The sequence below is a fragment of the Sus scrofa genome, chromosome 6 (assembly GCF_000003025.6).
Source record: "Sus scrofa isolate TJ Tabasco breed Duroc chromosome 6, Sscrofa11.1, whole genome shotgun sequence".
NCBI lineage: Eukaryota > Metazoa > Chordata > Mammalia > Artiodactyla > Suidae > Sus > Sus scrofa.
Genome location: NC_010448.4, coordinates 61,191,655 through 61,216,388, shown reverse-complemented (window position 1 = coordinate 61,216,388; position 24,734 = coordinate 61,191,655). Strand labels below are relative to the sequence as shown.

At 51.3% G+C, this 24,734-nt stretch overlaps 2 protein-coding genes across 2 annotated transcripts in view; both read left to right on the top strand.

Moving 5' to 3' along the window:
• On the top strand, positions 275–13,581 carry LOC110255329. The gene is made up of 9 exons (XM_021097579.1): positions 275–313; positions 2,751–2,909; positions 3,019–3,256; positions 4,976–5,071; positions 5,714–5,805; positions 7,680–7,785; positions 10,408–10,503; positions 11,139–11,230; positions 13,284–13,581. Exons 1-9 carry the CDS (start codon positions 275–277, stop codon positions 13,464–13,466), a joined length of 1,101 nt encoding a protein of 366 aa, XP_020953238.1. The 3' UTR covers positions 13,467–13,581.
• ZIM2 (zinc finger imprinted 2) overlaps positions 22,683–24,734 on the top strand; it is a 35,926-nt gene continuing 33,874 nt past the window's right edge. Inside the window, exon 1 of the mRNA XM_021095100.1 lies at positions 22,683–22,748. The gene's annotated coding sequence lies outside the window, so the exon portion shown is untranslated. The remainder of the gene's footprint in view (positions 22,749–24,734) is intronic.

Genomic DNA, 24,734 nt, shown 5'->3' with positions numbered 1-24,734 from the left:
TCCTGGTCTCTCCCTCACAGATGGGGACTTGGGAGGTTCCCAGATGGTCTTACATCTGTGTGAGCCTCTTCCAGCCCTCAGAGCATCTCCTCACTCACCTCTTTGGATAGCACACACATACTTGGCATGTGCTTGTAGCTTTATGTTTAGCAAAATAACGTCGCTTAAGAGTAATAAGATCTACTGGTCTTGGCAACTGATGTAAAGTTGCATAAGGTGAGAGCTGTGAGTTTCCGTTTTATTTGGAGACTCACTGAGGGATATATTTCAGGAGATGGCTTCTCAGAGAGCTCTGAGGACGTGCTCAGGACAGGTAAGTAGGAGATCAGTTTCTATGTGATTTTGGAGAAGACGGTCCATGCAGTCAAACACACACCTCAGGACCAGGTTGGCCATGAAGTATAGACTTCTCCATCGGTGACTTCAGTAAGGGAAGATGCAAAAATCTTGGTTCACATTATTTTTCTTCTGAAAATATGTAATTGTCTAAGGCCCCTTTCTTGCCCCTTTCCCCAGAGCCTGGAGTTCTCACCATGATCTCTACTCTGAACTCTTTTCAGGGTAAATTTAGGTAGACGTGCCTGCTGGGCAACATCCTCTCATTGGCAAATTTCAAGGGGGTTGGGACGTCGCTCCGGTGATGTTTCTGGGCTCCTCCAGATGCCTGGCAGATGCTGGTCGTCAGCTCACTTAGGCTGGCTTCTCTTGGGGGACTACAGAGATGTGGCCCTGCCCTACTTATCTTTGCTCCTCCAGCTGCTGGCCTGGGCCTGGTCATCCTCATGGCAGGGGGAGTTGCCCAAGAGAGAAATCCATGCCAGTTTCTCCAGCCCTTTCCAAGCTTCTGCCTGAATCACATTTTGTCAGCATCCCGTTGGCCAAAGCAAGTTCCATGGCCGAGTGCAGATTCAGAACGGAAGGGCGCTGCAGACTTGAATACTAAAGGGTGTGGACAGGAGTCAGGGTGGACACCGGGGGCCATGTGTGCAAGCTACCACAATGCAGAGTTGTGATCACATCCCCAGCTTCCATTGTATCTCACCAGTCAGAACCAAAGAGATTCACCAGCCAGGCACCTTGGAGGGAAGCAGGAGTGTGGGGGAGACTTCACTAGCCAAGAGGCCCTTTCAAGCATCAGACAAGCCTCAAGGAGGATTATAGGTACCGGTGTGAGAGACGAGGGAAGGCTTTCCTGTGTAAGTCCGTGTGCAGAGATATCAGAGCATGGTAACTGGAGAGAAGCCCCATGTGTTTCCTGAGTGTGGGAAAGCTTTCCCCGATGGTTCAACCCTTAGCGTCTCTGCAAAATCCAAAGTGCAAGGATGCTGGGTCCAGGCACCACCGGTGGGGGAGCTTGGGGCTGGCTTCCTCCCTCACATTCCGCTGGAAAAGTCATGTAGAAAACGGCAGTAATCTCATGAGGTGTGAAAGGACCTTTAGCTGGAATGCACACCAAAATCCCCTAGCAGGCAAAATAGGGGAACCTAGGTGGCTGAGATTTCCTTCATGTCTGCTTAGAAATTTTTTGGTAGACCAGAAGTTCTCATTTGGGCTGAGGCTCCGCCACCCCCTCCTGGAACTTCCCCACAACGTTGGGGATATTTCTGGTTGTCTCAGCTTGATGGTGCTACCTGGGTCTAATGGAGAGGGACCAAGGATCTTCTAAACATGGGGCGATGCACCAGGAAGAACTCTTGCACAAAGAAGGCACGGGCATTAGACCTCAATAGTGTCACTACGGGGAACTCCACTTAGAAAGGAGTTCAGGTGTCGTGTCCCTGCACCCCCTGCACTGTAACCATGAACTCACTGCCTGTGGCTACTTCGGTATCAATGAATCAATCTTAACCAAAATTCAAAGCCCAGTCTCAGCTTCTCCAGACAGGACTCAATGGCCAGATGTGGGCAGTGGGCACCATACTGGATGGGGCAGATAGAGAGCATATCCGTGGCCACAGAAGGTTCTGTCCTCAGGGCCGATTGGGTGTCTTGGGGTCACAGAAAATCCCCCAGGTCAGGGGTGGGCAGGGTATGGGCACCCAGCCCACAGCCTCTCATGTAAATAAGGATTGTTGGCACAACTGCATGCATTCCTTTCTTATAATCCGGGCTGCTTTCATGCACAACCACATGGCTGTGACACAGACCAGACCCCAGAAAGCTTAACATATTTGGCATAGCGCTCTTGACAAAAAAGGAGACTGACCTTGATTTATAGATGCCAAACTAAAGTCAATACTTGTGCAAGCGTGAGAATGGTTAGAAAAAGGAGGGAAACCCTGGACCTGTTGTGACTGTGACACACAGTGTAAAAGAGATCTGGTGTTGGGGTCCAGCGCACACGCTCCATACATGCGTTTCTCCGTGGGTGGCATGTGTTTCTTCCCATTCGCAGACCAAGTTTAGAAATGCTACCTCCCTTTATTACCTGCACAATCGATTCTTTTCCCCTGAAAATGTGCCCGCGGCAACCTCCTAAAGCACCAAGGAACGAGGAGGAAGAGGCCCCCGACCCTCCCTGCTAATAATCAAATTGCAGAGAACACTGACGCCTGTGCTGGTGTCAGAGACGGTCTGAACCACCTGACTCGTGCTGGGGGCGGGGTGGGGGGGGGTTGCGCGTGTCGCTCAGCGACTCGGGCCCGTTCATTCGCGCGAGTTTGTTCACAGCGTCCCTGGGGCATCTCCGGAGCCAGGCTGGTGCAGGCGCCGAGCACAGGCACTGAGCCCGCTCGCCCGCTCCCGCCCAGGGGCCCAGACAACACCCGGGTCCGGAGGTCAGTTCTGAGGCTGCAGCTGCGAAGGGTCCCCGCCATCGGGGCGAGTGCGCAGCGCGGGGCGCGGCGCTGCGGGTGGGTCTGCAGGGTCCGGGCGCGCGGAGGGCAGTGGCACCAAACCAGGCTGCGCGGGTGGGTTCAGAGCAGCTGGGGCGCAGGAGCTGCTGCTTGCGAGCCCCGGAGACAGGGTCTCTCGCGCGCAGTGGGGCTGCTTGAGGAGCCCGCTTCCCCCCCCCCCCAGGACAGTCGGGGTCCTCGCCCTTGGAGCCGGGGCGGCAGCGGGGGGCGGCTGCAGGTACTGGGATGTCTGGGGCCCCTGGGAGGGGGGAGACGGGAGGGGTGGCGGAGGTGGGGTGTCTGGGGTGGGGGACAGCGGGGACTCCGTCTGGGACGGGTGGCGGAGGAGCGTCGGTGGCGGTCGCAGCGTGCAGGGGCTGCAGGGACAGACCTGAGGACTTGGCAGTTGGATGGAGAAGCCGGTGTGTGTGTGTGTGTGTGTGTTCAGCAAACCTGAGGCGTCCTTTGGGGATAAGGGCGGCCAGGTAAAGAGTTGTTGGAACGGAATATCATAGCATGATTTGGGGAGGACCCCAAAGCGCCATTCAGTGGGCTGGGGGCAACCCCTCCGGATGCTTGGTGGGTCCGCTGAGGGCACATATGAAGATTCACGGCAGAGAAGGTCTCTTGGAAAACAGCTCTCGAGCTTCCAGGGATTCTATGCGCGCTGCTTGGCTGCCGGTGGGGGCTGGGAGCCCAGGGGGGCGCGGCGGGGGGGGCAGGCTCTGGGGGAGGGGCCCGGGTGTCCTCCAGAGGGAAGTTGTGTTGGGGGGTGACTTGTTTTTTTCAGCTTGAGCGTCTGCAGTTGTGCGTGTCCTGAGTGTGTGTGTGTACGCGCGCGCGCACACGCACACCCACAATTGCGTGTGAGAAGGGCCTTCAGGACTGAAAAGCAGGTCTGCCCTCTGAGGGGTGGGCGGCTCAGTGTCCCTGGGGAGTGTCTGCAGATATTTGTGTCCTGATGCCTGGTTTCCTCCATGTTCATCTGAAAATGTGTGTTTAACAATTTTGTGTGTGTGTCCCTGGGCAAGTGTTCCCGCTATTTGAAGCACCTTGTATTTGTATGATTGCGTGTAAAGAGCTGTGATTGCCTCTGTTGCTTCTTAAAAAGGCTTAGAGCAAGGGGTTTGGCTCTCAGTTACCAGATCGGGTGTTCTGAAGGTGTGCATGCCTGTGTGTGTCTATTTAGTCATATTTAATCTTCGTGATTAATAGTTAATTTTCTTCATTTTTGTGGAGGGGAAAACGGACAGCACAAGAGATTGAATAACCCCTGATTTGGAGGTTGCAGGTAAAATACAGGACACTTGTTTAATTTGATATCAGATAAATAATGAATTACCTTTGGGTATCAGAGTGTCCCAATATTTCACGGAACATATATAGTTAAATATTATTTAGTATATTGAATAAATGTTTTTCTTATATAGACATGTTTCATGCAGGGTTTGGGGACCTACCTATAATACAAAAATGCTTTCTGTCTCTGAAATTGAAATTTCCATTTGCCGTGGATTTACTGTATGATGATGTTGAATTTGGCAAACTTGACCCCTGAGACCTCCCAGCCACTGACTGTCAGGCAGGAATCCCCCCAATCCCCCCCTCCCCTACACACACTGGCCAAGTCCTGCCCGGGGTGAACCTGGGGAGGAGGCAGGGTCCCAGGACCCCACAGCTGAGCCTGCTGCCAAGCACCTCCTGCAGGGCCCGCCCCTCCCCAGGGGCTGTGGGGAGGGGTCCACCGAGCAGCCCCCTCCCCTTCCCAGCAGCCCTGAGAGGCAGTCACTGAGCCTCCTGGACCAGAAGGGGGCCCAGGCCAGGCAAGGGCGGTGCTGGTCTGAACCACGTGGCCAAGCTGCCCCGGAGCCTTAGGACAGGGCTGGCATGCGGCCCTGGCAGTGCCGGCCAGGAGGGCACTTACTGAGTGCCTGCTGTATGCCAGACACCAGAGGCCCTCTGATACCCGGTCGGCTGAGCTGCCCCTTCAGGGACCCGACGCTTGCCCTTGGATGGGGGGACCGGAGGACTTGGGGGCCATAGCTGCCCGTGTCCACCCCCATGTGAGGGCAGGGCTGGGTCACCCCCGGCCATCTGGCTGCTCAGCCCAGGCACTCCCTGCCCTGGTCTCCTGCCCACAGGGAAGGCCTGTCGTGTCATGATGCTGCCTCTCAGCACCATCGAGGGCAAGGACACCCCCACCGAGGAGGTGAAGACCAAGCCACCTGAGAAAGGAGGTGAGAGACCCCTGGGTGGAAAGCTGTGGGCGGGGGGAGTGGGGAGGGTCTCCAGGGCTGGGCTGGGGGGCAAGGGGTGGCCCTGCAGCCTGGCCCCAGCCCCAGCTTCTCCCAGTGGCTCCTCGTGGGGAGGGAGGGCCCCGAGGGGCACCCAGGATGGAGCCCCCCACATCACCGGATGTCAGTGGGTCCTGTTGCTCCCTGGCTCGGAGGCTGCAGGGGTGTCTCCTGGGAGCTGGAAGCCACCTGGGCTCCTCTTTGTGGCCTGGACACCCCTGTTGTCTTACTCCAGCCCCTCCCCTCACTGACACTCCCTGTCTGATCCCTGTGGGCCTTGGGGATGCGATTAGCGCATGTCTGCAGGCATTGCTGTGCAACCTCCAGCAAGTGTCCTTACCTGTCTGAGCCTCAGCTTCCTCATATGAAAATGGGATGAACCTAGTTAGCATCTTGAGAGTCTTGTGAACACCCAAACAGGCTACTTATGTTTAAAATTTAAAAAGCGTATGTGGCACATAGCCAGTATCCAACACAATGGACCTTGGTTTTGGTCTCATGATGAAGATTTTATTATTTTTGAGTTTCTCAAGCCTCAGAGGGCAAGAAGATCTCATGAGTCTTTCCTCCCTAACCCCCCCACAGTCCTGTTTTTTGAGAACCACGATAAGGCGCCAAGGAAGCCCCCCAGAATGAAGGGAACGATGTCGTTCAGATTCCTGCCGTTCTGTACTGTGGTAAGTCTCCCTTTGACCAGAGGCCCCTGGGTTTTGAGAGGTCAGGCACATCCACCCTCTCGGTCCAGCAGAGACCCTCGGGGGGCTGGATGCCGCCTTGTCTACTCCACCACTCGAGTGTGGCTCCATCCTGCGGGGATGGTTTCTTTGGGGATGCTGCTCACTTTCCTGCCTCCTTCTCTTAATTCTGAGCACCGCTCCCTTTATCATCTCCTCCATGAAGCCCCCCTTTCTCACTTTTGCCCCATTGCTCTCTAATCTCTTTCCTTGCTGAGGTTTCTTCAGCGTAATGATTGCTACCTGAGAGCATGTCTTGCATCTGTTTATCATCTGTCTCCCCCACTAGAGTAGTTCTGTGGGGGCAGGAACTGCCTCTATTGTTCGGTGACACATCCCTCAGCATGTGACAGATGAAGGGCAGGCACTGTATGCACGTGGGCTGAATAAACGAAGGAATGAATTAGGGAGTGGTCCCTGGGAGGCAGGCAGCTGTGGCCTTGCCCACCTGGATCCAATCCCCCATCTCTTGCTGAACTCTTGCTTTAGGGGGGGACCACCTGTCTGGATGTGTTTAGGATGGATCTGATCCGATCCTCAAACCCGCTCCAGGTGTGCTCCTGCAGAACAGCCAATGCCCAGGTTCACCGTGATTGGTTCAGGGCTGGGCATGTGACTCAGCCTTGGCCAATGAGGCGATGTCTCTATCTCTGGTGCTCTTCACAGGCAGGACAGGAGCCTGGAGGGTCCACGGGGGTGGGGGGCGAAGGAAGAGGTCAGGGGAAGCACAGCCAGAGGATGCCAGCAAGAATATCTTTCCTAATAGTGCCTGCGACGGTGCCACAGGGCACTCCTTATAAATCTTTGTATTAGAAAAGAATGTAAGGGTCACAGATTTTGCAAAAACAGCATAAAGATCGTCCCAATTGACTGATTGTTAGCATGTTTCTTCACAAGTTTCTTGCTATACAAGATCCCTTCTAGGGCCAGGTATTGTGCTTAGTAATGAGACTTTAGTTCTCTTTAAGCTGGAAAAAATCTCCTCAGCCTTCCTTTGCCTCCTAATGGACCGCCAATTTTGAAGTCCAGGGTCTCATCCTGTGCCTTATTGATGGGGGTTTTGTGGGGTCTTTGCGGCTTTTTTTTTTTTACCCTTTTCCCCTAACGAGGTGCAGGGCAGTCTGAGATCTCTGACACACCACTGAAATGAGGCCATGTTCTTCTCAAGACACCACATCCCGAGGCACTTGAGGTCGTGCTTTTGAGAAGCAATTCAGGTGTAGTTTCCTTGCTCTCCTGCACAGTAACCACTAACTAACTGCCTGTGGCTACTTCAATGTCAATGAATCAATCAAGTAAAATTCAAAACACCGTTTCCCAGCTTCTCCAGGCAGGTTTCAGTTGCCAAACGTGAACAGTGATCACCGTATCGGTACTGTTTGAGGGCATGTCCATGATCCCAGAAGGTTCTGTCTCAGGACCAGTTTGCATCTCCTAAGTTATCAGAATTATCACACAGTGAAGCCCCCAGAAAGTGAGGATGTGGCCCTGCTGTGAGAAAATACCTGTGTTTCCATATGTACGTGGCATGCATTTCTCCATATTCGAAGAACAAGTTTAAGAAATACGATTTGGTCTTATTACCTGCAAAACTGATTCTCTTCCACTGAAAATGTGCCCATGAATCTAAATCGGTTTTTCTAACCCGTGAGGAGGAGGAAGTACGTACCCCCCCGCCTCCCACAACACCCCATACACAGGAACAGTGAAATTGCAGGGAACACTCTGATGCCTGTGTTGCTGCTGGGGACGGGGTGGGGTCGGGGGTGCGGGTTGTGCGGGAGAATGATCACCTCACTCGAGTGATTCTTCCACAGCTACCATGGGAATCTTCTGAGGCAGCCGTGGGCGGTGGCCCAGAACAGACACTGAGCAAGCGCATCCGCTCCTGCCCGGCAGCCTGGAGAGAACCTGGGTCTGGAGGTCAGTGTCTTGGCCACAGCTCTGAAGAGGGTGTCCCATCGCGGTGTGGGTGCAGCACTGGAGCCGGGGCGTGGGGGGTGGGGATGGTGCTGCAGACAGAGGTGCCCAGAGAGGATGTGTCGGTGCGTTCGGGCCCATGGGGTGCTGGAAACTGCTGCCAGGGAGTCCCAGAGACCTGATGCTGTGCGGAGTGGGGCTCTTTGAGGAGCCTGTGTCTCAGCTGAGGACGGCTGGCGACCTCGCACCCTTTTAAACCTCTCAGCATCTCTGGGTTCTAGGCTTTCGCTGGCCGCTGGGAGGAGGGGAGACTGGATGGGGCAGAGGAAGCGCAGGTGTCTGGGGTAGAGGATGGCGGGGACTCCGTCCAGGACTGGTCCAGGGGAGCCTGGGTCCTGCTCCCCAGACTTTAGGGGATGGGAGGGGCAGCTCTGGGGACTTGGCAGTTTGGTGAAGGAGGCAGGAGGGATGCGGGTGCTGCGGACCCTGGAGAAGTCAGTGGGGCGATGGGGGCCGGTTCCCGAGTTGGTCCCACAGGACTTGGGAAGATGACGGGGCAGGGGCGGGGGAGTCCGGAGGGTATTTGGGAGGCGGGGAGGGACAGGGAAGGACAGGAAGGCCCTCGGGATGTGTCTGGGGGCTCACCGAGGACCCACAAGAAGAGCCGCAGGTGAGAAGGGCGCTGGGAAAACTGCTCTGAGCCCCCAGTGATGCTGGGCGTCTGCGTGGCTGCGGGTGGGGGCTGGGAGCTGTGCTGGGGGTGCGTGCGAGTGGGGCAGGCTCTGGGGAGGGGCCTGGGTGGGACGGAGGGTGGGCTCGGAGGGCCAGGCGGAGGGCAACTGTGTTGGAGAGGATGGCGTGTAGTTTCAGCTTGTGTGTCTGCAGTTGTGTGTGTGTGTCCACAACCGCGTGTGAGCAGGGTGACCAGTACGAAAAGCAGGTCTGCCCCCCACCCCAGTGAGGTGGGTATCTCAGCTTCCCTGGAGTGTGGCTGCAGGTGTGTTTGTGTCCTAATGCTGTGGTTTCCTTGATGTTCATCTGAAAATACGTTTCTTACAATTTTGTGTGTAGGTAATTGTCTGCTGTTCCCAATATATGATGCACATTGTGTTTGCAGAATGATGTGTGAGGGTCCGTGATGGGTCTTTTGCTTCTTTAAAAGGCTTAGAGGAGGGTTCTCATTGTGGCACAGTGGTAATGAACCTGTCTTGTGTCCATGAGGATGCTGGTTTGATCCCTGGCGTCACTCAGTGGGTTAAGGATTCGGTATTGCCATGAGCTGTGGTGTAGGCCACAGGTGCAGCTCGGATCCTGCGTTGCTGTGGCTGTGGTGTAGGCTGGTGGCTACAGCTCTGATTTGATCCCTAGCCTGGGAATATGCATATGCCATGGGTGCAGCCCTAAACAGACCAAAAAAAAAAAAAAATGTGTTCTGAGGATCTCTGTGTGTGTATGTATATGTTTTCCTCATGTTTAATCATTTATTTCCTCATTTTCATGGAGGAGAAAGCTGAGCTCACAAGAGGATAAACAACCCCTAAATCAGAATTTGCAAGGAAAATACAGGACGCCTGCTTAAATTTGAATTTAAAATAAATAATTATCTTTTAGTATAAATATGTCCCACATATTTCATGGGACTTGCTTATATTGAAACATAATTAACTAAAAATATATAAAAATTATTTTTATTTTATTTTTTGCTTTTTAGGGCTGTACCTGTGGCATATGGAGGTTCTCAGGCTAGGGGTTAAATCGGAGTTATAACCACTGGTCCACACCACAGCCATAGCAGTGTGGGATCCTTGACCCACAGAGCAAGGCGAGGGATGGAACCTACGTCCGTATGAATATTAGTCAGATTCGTTTCTCCTGAGCTGTGCTAGGAACTCCTAAAAATGATTTTTAACGTAGACATGACCCATGAGGTGTTTGAAGCCTACTTTTACTTAAAAAGTGATTTGTGCATCTGAAACTCCAGTTTCCATTTGTTGTGGATTTATTGTCACGATGATGTTAAATTTGGCAAACTTGACCCCTGAGACCTCTCAGCCACTGACTGTCAGGCAGGAATCCCCCCAATCCCCCCCTCCCCTACACACACTGGCCAAGTCCTGCCCGGGGTGAACCTGGGGAGGAGGCAGGGTCCCAGGACCCCACAGCTGAGCCTGCTGCCAAGCACCTCCTGCAGGGCCCGCCCCTCCCCAGGGGCTGTGGGGAGGGGTCCACCGAGCAGCCCCCTCCCCTTCCCAGCAGCCCTGAGAGGCAGTCACTGAGCCTCCTGGACCAGAAGGGGGCCCAGGCCAGGCAAGGGCGGTGCTGGTCTGAACCACGTGGCCAAGCTGCCCCGGAGCCTTAGGACAGGGCTGGCATGCGGCCCTGGCAGTGCCGGCCAGGAGGGCACTTACTGAGTGCCTGCTGTATGCCAGACACCAGAGGCCCTCTGATACCCGGTCGGCTGAGCTGCCCCTTCAGGGACCCGACGCTTGCCCTTGGATGGGGGGACCGGAGGACTTGGGGGCCATAGCTGCCCGTGTCCACCCCCATGTGAGGGCAGGGCTGGGTCACCCCCGGCCATCTGGCTGCTCAGCCCAGGCACTCCCTGCCCTGGTCTCCTGCCCACAGGGAAGGCCTGTCGTGTCATGATGCTGCCTCTCAGCACCATCGAGGGCAAGGACACCCCCACCGAGGAGGTGAAGACCAAGCCACCTGAGAAAGGAGGTGAGAGACCCCTGGGTGGAAAGCTGTGGGCGGGGGGAGTGGGGAGGGTCTCCAGGGCTGGGCTGGGGGGCAAGGGGTGGCCCTGCAGCCTGGCCCCAGCCCCAGCTTCTCCCAGTGGCTCCTCGTGGGGAGGGAGGGCCCCGAGGGGCACCCAGGATGGAGCCCCCCACATCACCGGATGTCAGTGGGTCCTGTTGCTCCCTGGCTCGGAGGCTGCAGGGGTGTCTCCTGGGAGCTGGAAGCCACCTGGGCTCCTCTTTGTGGCCTGGACACCCCTGTTGTCTTACTCCAGCCCCTCCCCTCACTGACACTCCCTGTCTGATCCCTGTGGGCCTTGGGGATGCGATTAGCGCATGTCTGCAGGCATTGCTGTGCAACCTCCAGCAAGTGTCCTTACCTGTCTGAGCCTCAGCTTCCTCATATGAAAATGGGATGAACCTAGTTAGCATCTTGAGAGTCTTGTGAACACCCAAACAGGCTACTCTGTGTAAAACCCTTTAAGGACTGCCTGGCACATAGCAAGTACTGTGCCCATGTTAGCTCTTGCCTCTGGTTTCGTGATGAAAATGTTACCATTAGGGAGTTTTAAGCCTCAGAGGGCAAGAGGATCTCATGAGTCTGTCTTCCTCCCTCAGCCCTGCTCTCTGCGACCCCCGAGGAGCCGCCAAAGAAGCCCCCCAGAATGAAGGGGAGGATGTCATTCCGAGTGCTGCCCATCTGCCCGATGGTGAGCCTGCCTGCTTCCTCCCTTTGACCAGAGGCCCTGGGTTCTGAGAGGTCAGGCACATGCACCACCCCTCTGCCGCACTGGGTACCCCTAGTTCTCCCCAGGATGTGGCCGCATCTTGCGGGGGGGTGGTTTTTCTTGAGGATGCGACCCCTCCCCTCCTCTTTCTCTTTCATAATTCCAGTACCTGCTGGATGTCACCTCTTCCAGGAAGCCTCCCCTGGACACTTCTTCATCCCTTCCTAACTCCTTGCCTTGCTGGGTTTTCTTCAGAGATATTATTGCTACCTGAGAGCATACTTTGTGTCCGTTTATCATCCGTGTTCCTTACTAGAGTAGCACTGTGGGGGCAGCAACCTCCTCGGCCCTCAATGAGGCATCTCTGGAGCACAGAACATATGAGCTGAATAAACGAAGGAATGAATGAGGGAGTGGTCGCTGTGGAGGCTTTACCACCTGTACCCATTCCTCCTTGCACTGTTAACACCCTTGATTTTTCGTGGGAGACACCTGGCTTCCATTTACTTACATGAGTCTGATCGCATCCGCAAGGCTCCAGGTGTGCCCTTGGCCAATCAGAGCAGGCAATGTTCACCGTGATTGGCTCAGGGTTGACCATGTGACTCAATATTGACCAATAAGGCATCTTCTCCACCTCTGGGATTCTTAAAATGCAGGAGGGGCGCCTGGAGGGGCTCGGATAGGAGCCAGGGGGGTAGAGGGGAGAGGTCAGGGGAGGCACAGGGTTAGGATGCGCCTAAGGACGTCTTCCTCTTAGTGCCTGCAACAGTGCCAGGGAGGACTCTTTAGAAATTTTCTTTCTTTCTTTCTTTTTTTTTTTTTGTGTGTGTGTCTTTTTGCTATTTCTTTGGGCAGCTCCCGCGGCATATGGAGGTTCCCAGGCTAGGGGTCGAATCGGAGCTATAGCCATTGGCCTACACCAGAGCCACAGCAACTCGGGATCCGAGCCGCGTCTGCAACCTACACCACAGCTCACGGCAACGCCGGATCGTTAACCCACCGAGCAAGGGCAGGGACCGAACCCGCAACCTCATGGTTTCTAGTCGGATTCGTTAACCACTGCACCACGACGGGAACTCCAGAAATTTTCTTATTACAGAATTTAGAAGCCACGGATTTTGCCAAAACAGTATAAAGATCATTCGAATTCACCAATTTTAACATTTTTTCAATTACCGTGTTCTCTATTCCTCAATGTGTATCGACTTAGAAATAGAATATTCTCTTATATAAGTGTGGGACTGTTGTAAACTTCCTGTTTGTAGCCTTGATATGCATTTTCATCTTATCGACTGTCCATACACCCATTTTGTTCATTTGCTATGTAATGGTTTTTAGCATTCTTTGACCTTCAACACCAGCTGTTGTCCTTAATAAGACATCTTTAGTTTTCTCTAATCTGGAAAATCTCAACATTTCTTTGCCTCTTATTGCACCCAATAAAGGCACATGAGGTCTGTCTGCCATCGTTGGTGGTGGGTGTTTTCATCCACTTGGCCAAGATGCTTGTCCCATTTTTCCACTGCATAATTTTTCATTTTTGTTTTGTTCATGCAATTGACTAATAAGAAATCAGTGGGAAGACACTTGTAGATGAACCAAGTAACCTAGAAGCAGAGAGCGCTCTGATTGGTCCATTTTAGGCCCTGTGCCCACTGAGCCCCCCCTCAGCTGAGGGCATGGAGAATCCTAAATCTCTCAGCCTGGGTCCCATGGCCATGAATGTGTGAGGTAGGAAGTCTCTATCTTCTCCTAACCAAGAGCACAGAAGTGTGGGATCAGGCAGTGATTCTCAACCAGAGGCAGTTTATCCTCCAGGGGACACCCTCAATGTCTGGAAATATTTTTAGTTGTCACACCTGAAGGGATAAAACTTCTGGTACCTTGTGGGCAGAGGCCAGGGACGGTGCTCAACATCCTGAAATGCACAGGACGCCCCCCACCCCCGACCCTGCAAAGAATGGTCTGACCCCAAATGTCTCTAGTGGACACTAACATTCTCCTCTTTCTCCTCTGTTCCCTTTCCTCCCAGCCAAGTGTCTGCTTCACCTATTCTGTGGAGCAAGATGACTCTGACTTGGATGCCCAAGCTCCTCCTGAACCTTCCAAGCCTGACTCGAATTGCACCTTCGTTCCTCTGCCTGTTCTGGAGTTTCGTGAAGTCAAGGTGTGGGAGTGCCCCCTGTGCTGTCTCAGCTTTGTCTCTGCTTCCTAATTCCTGAGATCCCTCTGCTTCCTGCTCTTGACTGGGCACCCCCAAACCATGCATGCTGGGCTCCTGTGATGTAAACCCCCAAATACAGCTGCTTAAATAAACGGAAGTAGTGGTGGTGGTGGTCTGTGTGTGCCGTGTGTCTGGAGAGGGCTCACCCCCACATCCAGTCCACTTCCTGGGTCATGGGCAGGAGGGGAGGAGGGAAGGGGAAGACACACTTGAGTCCTTCAAAGGGCAACTCCTGCAAGATGCCCACATCACTTTTCCTCTACCCTCATTGGCTAGAACACAGTCACATGACCACATCTAGCTGCAAGAGATGCTGGGAAGTGTAGTCCTTAGCTGGGCAATCATGTGCTCACCTAATAGCTTCTGTTGTTACAGCAAAGGAGACTGGATATTGTGTCCACCATCGACCTGGTCTGTTATGTTAACTCACCCCAAGCACCAGGCTGTGATGACTACATGCGAGAATAATTTTAATCTTCGACTCTCTATCTCTTTACACTTTATTTTTTGCCACTCCTGTGGCATGTGGAAGTTCTCAGGCTGCAGATGGAACTGGAGTCACAGCAGTGACAGTGCCAGATCCTTAACCACTAGACAAAGAAGAAACTCCTAATTTCTTTACACCTTTTGATCCACTTAATCCTCACAACCACGGGATGGGTTCTTATTATCTGTCTTTCTGAGCTAAGAGAACAGAGGCACAGAGAGCTCATGTCACTTACTTCAGGTCACACAGATCCTAAGTAGCCAAGCCAAGGTCCAAACCCAGGCAGGCTGGCTCCAGAGTCTGTGCCCTGAACCATCCTGGTCTCTCCCTCACAGATGGGGACTTGGGAGGTTCCCAGATGGTCTTACATCTGTGTGAGCCTCTTCCAGCCCTCAGAGCATCTCCTCACTCACCTCTTTGGATAGCACACACATACTTGGCATGTGCTTGTAGCTTTATGTTTAGCAAAATAACGTCGCTTAAGAGTAATAAGATCTACTGGTCTTGGCAACTGATGTAAAGTTGCATAAGGTGAGAGCTGTGAGTTTCCGTTTTATTTGGAGACTCACTGAGGGATATATTTCAGGAGATGGCTTCTCAGAGAGCTCTGAGGACGTGCTCAGGACAGGTAAGTAGGAGATCAGTTTCTATGTGATTTTGGAGAAGACGGTCCATGCAGTCAAACACACACCTCAGGACCAGGTTGGCCATGAAGTATAGACTTCTCCATCAATGATTTTAGTGCTTTTCTAAGTAAGGAAAGTTGGAAGAATCTTGGTTCACATTATTTTCTCCTGAAAATATCTAATTATTCTGCCACTTTCCCCAGAGTCTAGAGTGTCTCACCATGGTCTTCATTCTGAATGCATTTCAGGGTGAACTTAGGTAGAAATGAGCAACATACTTTAAATTTTTTTTAAAAATTAGAGTTGATTTACAATGTTGTGTCAATTTCTGCTGTATAGCAAAGTGACCCAGTCATACATAAACATTCCCTTGTACTGTCAGTCCATCTCAAGAGACTGGATATAGTTCTCTCTTCTGTTCAGGAGGACCTCAGTCTAAATGTGATAGTTCACAGCTATTAACCCTAAACTCCCATCCACCCCACTCCCTCTCTCTCCCTCTTGTCACCACAAGTCAGTTCTCTGCCTATGAGTCTGTTTCTGTTTTGCAGGTAGGCTCATTTTAAATTCCACAGATAAGTAGTATCATATGGTATTTGTCTTTCTGACTTCACTTATTATGAACATCTCTAGTTGCAACCATGTAGCTGGCATCATTTTGTTCTTTTTAATGGCTGAGTAGTATTCCATTGTATAAATATGTACCGTATCTTCTTTATCCATTCCTCTGCTGATGGATATTTAGGTTGTTTACATGTTTTGGCTTTTATGAATAGTGCTACCACGACATGCAGTTGTATGTATCTTTTTGATGTATCTATATTTTGCCTGGATATATGCCCAGGAGTGGGATTCCTAGATCATATGGTAGCTCTATTTTTAGTTTTCTGGGGAACCTCCACACTGTTCTCCATGGTGGCTGCACCAAGTTACATCCCCACCAAAGCGTAGGAGGGTTCTCTTTTCTCCACACCCTCTCCAGCATTTGTTATTTGCAGACATTTTGATGATGGCCATTCTGACCAGTGTGAGGTGGTAGCTCATTTTAGTTTTGATTTATATTTCCCTAATAATTAGTGATGTTGAGCATCTTTTCATGTATGTACTGGCCATTCATATGTAGTCTTTGAAGACATGTCTATTTAGTTTTCTGCCCATTTTTCAATTGTTGTTGTTGTTGAGTTGTATAAGTTGCTTGTACATTTTGGAGATTAAGCTCTTGTCAGTTACATTCTTTGCAACTACTTTTCCCCATCCTGTAGGTTGTCTTTGTTTGTTTTTCTTTGCTGTGCAAAAAGCTGTTAAATTTTATTAGGTCCCATTTGTTTATTTTTGTTTTTATTTCTTTGGGCAACACCCTTTAGTTTTCAAACTTCAGGAGCAGCAGACACAGGGGTCAGGAGGTGGCTCCAGTGGTGTTTCTGGGCTCCTCCAGATGCCTGGCAGATGCTGGTCGTCAGCTCACCTAGGCTGGCTTCTCTTGGGGGACTACAGAGACGTGGCCTTGCCCTACTTACCTTTGCTCCTCCAGCTGCTGGCCTGGGCCTGGTCATCCTCATGGCAGGGGGAGTTGCCCAAGAGAGAAATCCATGCCAGTTTCTCCAGCCCTTTCCAAGCTTCTGCCTGAATCACATTTTGTCAGCATCCCGTTGGCCAAAGCAAGTTCCATGGCCGAGTGCAGATTCAGAACGGAAGGGCGCTGCAGACTTGAATACTAAAGGGTGTGGACAGGAGTCAGGGTGGACACCGGGGGCCATGTGTGCAAGCTACCACAATGCAGAGTTGTGATCACATCCCCAGCTTCCATTGGATGTTCACATCCTCTCTTGGGCCAGGCGGGGGGCCCATCCCTCAGTGTACAAGTTTCAGGAACTTGTTACAGGAACCAGTGAGTTCCAAGAATGTGGCCTTGTCCTTCACCCAGAAGGAATGGCAGCTGCCGGAGCCACCTCAGAAGGATCTGTACAAGATGTGATGATGAAGAACCATGGGATTCCTGCCTCGCTGAGTATGGACATCCTTCCCTAGTTCAGACAGGGTCCATGAGAGCTTGGTGGTCTGTTGGTTCCAAAACCTTCCAGAAGCATGAGCTCCACCCCAGAACTGGTCTCTTGAACTGAGGTTTGGGTGATGTTGAAGCCCCAGGAGTGCCATCTCTTGCAAAAGGAAAGGTATTTTGTTGCTTGTATTCCCCCCTCCCACCATTGTCTGACCTACCCTGATTGGATCTGAGTTCATCACATGACTACAGCTAACCAATTACAGTGGTCATTGTGACCAGGAATAGTTTGATCAGCTGAGGTGCTGTATGGGGTGGGCTCTGCCATTTGGGAACTATTTGGATCTCATCCATGGAAATTTGAGCCGGTGTGGTGGAAGGTGGGGGAAGGTCAGACTGGGTGTGGAGGCTGGGGAGGGTGTTGCCCACGTTCCCTGGACAGTCCTCTTGTCTCACACTGTCTGTCTTCTTTCTATGCACACATTTGCTTTGGGATGCCTTCTGGGAGAGACCTAACTCTTCTTTCCTTCTTTGGAATAGGGCATCAGTTTTTCAAACCAAAGTTGATCACCAGGTTGGAGCAAGGAGATGAGCCTGGTGTCAAGGAACGAGAGGCCCCCGAATCCCCCTAGCGAGGTGATATGGAATCAATGTCAGCCACGCCCCCCACATGTGAGCAGGAGGGACAGCACGCCAATCTCTATGGGAAATCCATCCCATAAGCCCCTAGGGAGATGGGATTAGTCTGCAGGAGAAATTTCCTTCCAGGAAAGCTTTTCCATTCCTCCAGCCCGAGAGAATCTTCCACTCTCACGTTCTCGTCCTCATTTCTTCCTTGTCCTGCATCCTCTGTATCAGGCTCCTTGGGTTGCAAGCAACAGAAACCCTGACTCAGCCTTGGTTCTGGCTGTTCCCGCCACCTGCAGTGCCCCTTCCTGGGGTATTTCTGTTATTGCTGCAGCCAGCATCTTTTCACTTTCCTCCTTGTATACATGTATTGGTGTCTTCAGGATTTAATAATTATGGCAGGCTTTTTGCTTTTGCTTTTGTTTTTTGTAGTGCGGGCTGGTTTTAAGATGAGCACAAGTTTACAGCCTCTGCTACTTAGGAGAGCATCTGCTCCTTTCTGGGTAGCAACATTATCACCCATCAGCTTATGCACCTCAAGAATATAGGATACTGGAGTTCCCGTCATGGCTCATTGGTTAACGAATCCGACTAGGAACCATGAATGAGGTTGCGGTTTCGATCCCTGGCCTTGCTCATTGGGTTAAGGATCTGGCGTTGTCATGAGCTGTGGTGTAGGTTGCAGAGGCGGCTCAGATCCCGTTGTTGCTGTGCCTCTGGCTTAGGCTGGCGGCTACAGCTCTGATTCGACCCCTAGCCTGGGAACCTCCATATGCCACAGAAGCGGCCCTAGAAATGGCAAAAAGACAAAAAAAAAAAAAAAAAAAAGAATATAGGATACTATAGAGTTTTCACTTTAAGATAATACACACATTTTATAAGAATCCCAAGTAGTAACAAGATGTATTCACAAAAAAAGCGTCTTTCTCACTCTAGCTTCTACTTGCTAAATTTTAATTTAAGTGATATTTATAACCTCTCCAGCTTGAGAAATTTCTTTAAAAGATTTTGTTTTCAAAAACCAGCTTCCAGGGGTACCATTACACATCCATCAGAATGACTAAAGAAGAAATATGAGTTGGTGAGGGTGTGGAAGCCCTGGAACCCTCATGCATTTTTCTGGAAGGATGAGTTGGCGCAGCTCTTTAGGAGAGAAAACTGATGGCTGGCCTCTAAGAGAACTGCACATATACATGCTCCAGTCCCAATGGAAAGTCATACTCTACTCGCCAAAAGATGTGTACAAGAATGTTCCTAGAACCTCCTACACCAATGTAATTGGTGCAGTTACTATGGAGAACGGTATGGAATTTCCTCCAAAAACTAAAAATAGAGCTACTATATTATCCAGAAATCCTACTCCTGGACATATATCTGGAGAAAACTATAATTTGGAAAGATACATGTGCCCCAATACTCACTGCAACACTATTTACAATAGCCAAGATATAGAAACAACCTAAAGGTCCATCAATAGATGAGTGGATAAAGAAGAGGTGGTACATATACACAATGGGATACTATAAATAAGAATGAAATCATGCCATTTGCAGCAATATAGATGGACCTAGAGATTATCATACAAAGTGAAGTAAGTGAGATAGAGAAAGATAAATACTTATATGTGGAATCTAAAATATGATACAAATGAATTTATCTAAGAAACAGGAACAGACTCACAGACATACAGAACATATATGTGGTTAGCAAAGAGGAAGGGAGGAGGGAAGGTTGGGAATTTGGGGTTAACATATAAACACTACTATACACAAAACAGATAAACCACAAGGCACTACTGTATAGCACAGGGAACTATATGCAATATCCTATAATGAACCATAATGGAAAAGAATATGAAAAAACACATATAGAAATGTGTGACTGAATCTCTTTGTTGCAAGCTGGCACTAACCATGTAAATCAACAGTACTTCTATTAAAAAAACAAAACCAAAGTATTAACATATCTACTCAAAAAAAAAAAAGAGCTATTCAAAAGAAAAGGGTTTTCATAACAGCTCCATTCATAGTAGCCCTGAAGTGGAATCTACCCAATTGCCTATATAGCATTTCTTACATCTTACACTGGAAGCCCATTTGATTGAGGTCTGGCTGGTGAGGGGTAAGGGTAGGTACCGTCCTTATCAGATGGCAGGCTCACATTCTTTGCTCCTTCTTCATCTTCTCTTGTCCTGCTGCTTAGAATATGCCTGCAGCTGCTGGAGCTCCAGGTGCCAACCTGCACCATGATGGTGGAGCTTTGTGCTGGAAGAAGCTTGAGTCCTGATGACCTTGTGGAGCAGAGCCATCCTGTAGGGCTGCTGACTTCTTGGCCAGCTTTCCAACAGAAATATACTGAAAACTACTGTGAGCTGTATATGTAATTTTAAAACTTTTTTCCCCCTTCTTGGCCATGCCCACGTATGTGGAAGTTCCTGAGCCAGGGATAGAACCTGCACCATAGCCGTGACCCAAGTTGCTGCAGTGACAATGCCAGATCCTTCTCCGCAGGAGAACTACTACAACTTAAATTGGCACATTAAAAATTAAAATACAACAAATGAAATGAATTTTAACAATACATTTTATTTAGCCCAACATATTTGAAGTAGAATTTCTTTTTCATAATTTTTCTTTTTTGGGGGGCCACACCTGTGGCATTATGGAAGTTCCTAGGCTAGGGGTCAAATTAGAGCTGCAGCTGCTGGCCAACGCCACAGCCATGGCAAAGCCATATCTGAGCTGTGTCTACCACCTACACTGCAGCACACAGCAATGCTGAATCCTTAACCCACTGAGCAGGGCCAGGGATTGAACCCACGTCCTCATGGATACTAGCTGGACTCATTACTGCTGAGCCACAACATGAACTTCTGAAATATAATTTCAACATGGAATCGCTATGAAAAGATGCCAGTGAGAATTTTACAGTATCCTTTTTAAACACTAAGTCTTGGAAACCTGGTGTGTGTTTTATACTTAAAACACGCCTCAGTGTGTACTACCCACATTTCGAGTGTTTAATATCCACATGTGACTAGCGGATCCTGTACTGGATAATAGAGCAGACTGAAGAGGAAGCAACGCCTCCATCATTAGCTCTTGTTCTTGGGGGTGGGGTATGCTTCAGCTCCTCCTAGATAACAGATCCCACTCTGCGTCTATCACCTTTCTGAAAATATATTGTGTCATACTGAGATCGGCCGTCGGCCGAGCAGCCCAGTTCTGGCGGCTGGCAATGGAATTTAAAAGGAGACGTGGTCTTGGCTTGCCAGTGCTCTCAGTCCTGAGAGGACAGCTGGGCGCAGGTGAATTCACGTGCAGAGTGGGGCTTGCTGGCATAGGGGAGGCAGAGCCTTGAAGATTTTGAAATTCTTGTTGCTCCGGGCAGGGACTTTACCTTGGTCTCTAAGGACACCTAGCGGCAGTGGTGGGGATGGCAACAGGGTGTGTATGCTTCTCAGGCTGTGCCCACGCGTGTCTCTGCTTTGCACAGCGGTGCACGCACCCGGGCCCTGCGTGAGGTGGGGAGGCAGGGGCTTCGCTGTGTGTCCCCGAGCCCCTCCAAGCCCATTGTTCCTGCTCTCTTCGTGACCCGGGGTCCCTGAGAACGTCCTGAACCCGCCATGAGCTGACCTGCCCTGAGCCTTCCAGACCACTGAGCTATGTCAACTTACATTACAATAATTTGTAAGCTTTCCTCCTGTTCATCTGTCTTAGTTAATTTTCAGACCCACCTGGGGACCCTAAGAGGTCAGAGGACAATTTTTTTCTTTCCCTACACACATAGGTAGTCATGTTTGATCCTAACAACTTACTGTCCTTTTATTCAGGAGGGATGAACTGAGGCTCAAGAGAGTTTAACCTCCAGATGGTAGGTTTCCAGATAAAATACACAGAGGGGCAATTTGGGGGAGTCGGCCACACCTGGAGTTTCTGTGTTCTGACTTTGTGAGACTGGGCTTGACTTTGAGAATCTGCATGTGTGTGGCTAAAAAGCCATCACCAAACCTCAAGTCACAGGTTTTCTCTTATGTTTTCTTCCAGGAGTTTAATAGTTTTGGTTTTACACTTAGGTTTGTGATTCGTTTTGAGTTGTGTGTCTTTGTGTGCGTGTGTACGTGCGCACATGCTAGGTATAAGGTCCCATGTCAAGAAATGATAGCCATTATATCATCCTCATCCTCCTCATGCATAAAATAATTCGTGCACATGTTTCAGTATAGTTCCCATTTATGCTGAACCCTTGGTAAATGTCCTTTAGTTAAATACCAATGGCTCCTAAACACAGGAAGACATGTTTTACCTTGCTCATGAAAAGAGGAATGTAAACTAGAACGACCTTGAGTTCTTTGACCCTCATTTTGGAAAATTTGAAAAAAGCATCTTATAGCACTGAGAATGCAAGTTCACTCGCAGGACACAGGACACACGCCTGTGCACTTCGCTTCAGTGATTCTACTCCAGGGGTTTTAACCTCCCAGCATATTTACATACCAGCAGAACTGTTGAAGGTCATGATTATGCATTGAATACTGGTAGCAAAAGGCTGAAAACAACTCAACCATGCAGTAGTTTGGGAACAGTTAAATAAATCAGGTCACAACCATACAACAAAATCCAAACTGATGCTCAAAAATGGTGAGCAAATTCTCTTTGTACTGATATGAAAAGCTCTCTGAGATATGCTGGTAAGTATAAAGAAATTAAGGCACAGAACAATGTGTAAAGTCTGCCCCTTTTTGTATAAAAAAGGGAGGAAATGAGGCTGAGTATTTTTGCAAACATAAGAATACATATATTTTTAAAAGTATATAATTGCATATAATAGTGAACATATGTATCATAATTATATATGCATTTAAATTACTTAGGTACACATTTTGTGTTACAGTATATATCATTGTGTGTCATAGGTTATATTACATTTTAAAAATTCTTACTTATAAAAATATGTTTGTTTATATTACAGATAGATGTACTGAATACATATTACAGTACAGGTATATTTATAATATGTATCAGTGATAACTACACATATGTGTACAATGTGCATATGTATATACACATATACATATGCATATATCTCTGTATAATTATATGTACATAAAGAAACTGTGTTAGGACACATGTTCATGCTTTCATAATTATTCAATATAATCACTCATAAATATTCAAATAATTATGGGGTTACCTGGGTGTATGTGGTTTATGGCATGCAGATTTGGTGGGTGGCACACACGCGGTCAGAAAAGACTTGTTTTCATTGCATACTGTTTATTAACTTAAAAACATTTAACTGTTAAATATTGAAAGAATTACGAAAGCAATTTAAGGAAGCAGGCCCTCCGCGTCCGGCCTAGTCTTCGCGCGCCCCCCAGCGGAGTCATCCAGAAGCGGCCTGCGTTTCCCGCGCGGCGCTCCGGTCGTTCCGCAGGGCGCACGCGCAGACCCCTCACGGCGCATGCGCCGCGGGTTTGGGCGCCAAGTCCGAAGCTTAGCGGTTCAGTCAGGCGAGGCGGTCCACCGGGCGAGGTGAGCGCGCGGCTTTGGGCGTGTGTGTGCGGCGCGTGGCGGCCCGGCCCGGACGCGGCGGGAGGGAACGCGGGGCGAGGGCCAGGCTCGCGGCGGGGGAGGCGCGGGCCTCCCTGAGCAGACGCCGCGCGGCCGCGCCGCTGAGCGAGGAAGGCCGACGGGAAAGGAGAGGCCAAGGGGCGGCCCTGAGGGGAAGGGGCCGAGGTGGCGCTGGGAGGTCGGCCCTGAGGAGGACGCCGGGCCTCGGGCCAGTGCCCTCCTCCGCCTTCTGCAGGGACCGGGCCTGCGCCCAGACCCCTGCCTCCCCCTGCGGGACCCGTCCGTCCTTCGAGGACACCCCCCTCCAGGCCCCCCTCCTCGAGAACGCCCTCCCCACCCTCCCCCTGCAGGACCCCGCCCTCCCTTCGAGAATGTCCCTACCCCAGGCCCCATGTCCTCCTCAAGAACGTCCTCTCCGCTCTCCCCTTCGAGGACACCCCCCCAGGCCCCTCAAGAATGGTCTCTCCTCAAGAATGGACTCCCCACCCTCCCCCCAGTGGACCCCGCCACCCCCTTCGAAGACAACCCCCCCCGCCCCGCCCCCTGTCCTCCTCAAGAATGGTATCTCCTCAAGGACAGCCTCCCCTCCCTCCCCCTGCAAGACCTCACCCTCCCTTCGAGGACACTCCCCCCAAGCCCCATGTCCTCAAGAATGGTCCTTCCTCAAGAAGGGCCTCCCCTTCGAGGACACCCACCTTCCCAGGTCCCCTCTCCTCAAGAACGTCTTCCCCACCCTCCCCCTGCAGGAACTCACCCTCCCTTCGGGGACACCCCCCCAGGCCCCTCAAGAATGGTCTCTCCTCAAGAATGGCCTCCCCACCCTCCCCCTGCAGGACCCCGCCACCCCCTTCGGAGACACCCCCCCAGGCCCAGTGTCCTCTTCAAGAACAGCCTCCTCACCCTCCCCCCAGTGGACCCCGCCCTCCCTTTCGAGGACACCCCCCCCCCCCCCCGGCCCCTGTTCTTAAGAATGGTATCTGCTCAAGGACAGCCTCCCCACCCTCCCCCTGCAAGACCTCACCCTCCCTTCGAGGACACACCCCCCAAGCCCCACATCCTCAAGAATGGTCTCTCCTCAAGAAGGGCCTCCCCACCCTCCCCCCAGTGGACCCCGCCCTCCCTTTCAAGGACGCCCCCCGCTCCCTGTCCTCAAGAATGGTCTCAAGAACAGCCTCCCTACCCTTCCCCTGCTGGACCCTCCCCTCCCCTTCAAGGACGCCCCTGTTTCCCCTAGATACCCTCCTTTCGCCTCCAGGACCTCTGCTCTCCTCAAGGACGCCTCCTTCCTCCCCCAAGCACACCTCCCTTCAGCATTGCGGACCCCCACCCTCCTCCTCAAGGATCTCCCAGGTCCTATCCCCCTCCAGGATTCTCCCAAATTCTCAAGACCCTTCCTCCTCGGAACACCCTCCCTCGCCCTTGAGAAGCCCTGCCGTTCCCCTCCAGGGCCCCTCCTGTCTTTTTCTAGGACCCTCACCCCCGCACCCAGAACCACCTTTCCCCTTAATCCCCCACCTCTCCCTTCAAGGCCCGGCCCTCAGTCTAGGCCCAACCTTTGTCCCTCCCCCTGCCCTGTCCCTCTTCCAGCTCCACCCCGCTTATCTACTTCAGCTCCGCTCCTTCACTACTTAGTTCCCCTTCTACCTCTGACCCTAACCCTTCCTCTCTGTTTGTCCTCTTGTTCTGGCGCCGCCTCATCTCTCCCCTCCTTTCCCTGTACCTCAGTAATGTCCCCACTTCTGCTGCTCTACCTCAGCCCTACTCTGCATCGGTCCCCTCTGCCTCAGATGCACCCCCTCCTCTCTGTTTTTTCCCCTTGCCCCTGCCTCTTCCTCAGCTCTGTCCCACCTTCTCCTAGACTTTTGTCCCACCCCTTCCCTCTATGTCCTTCCCCTCTATCCTGACCCAGAACCCCTTCCTCTCCTCACTCTCCTTAGTCCCGCTTCT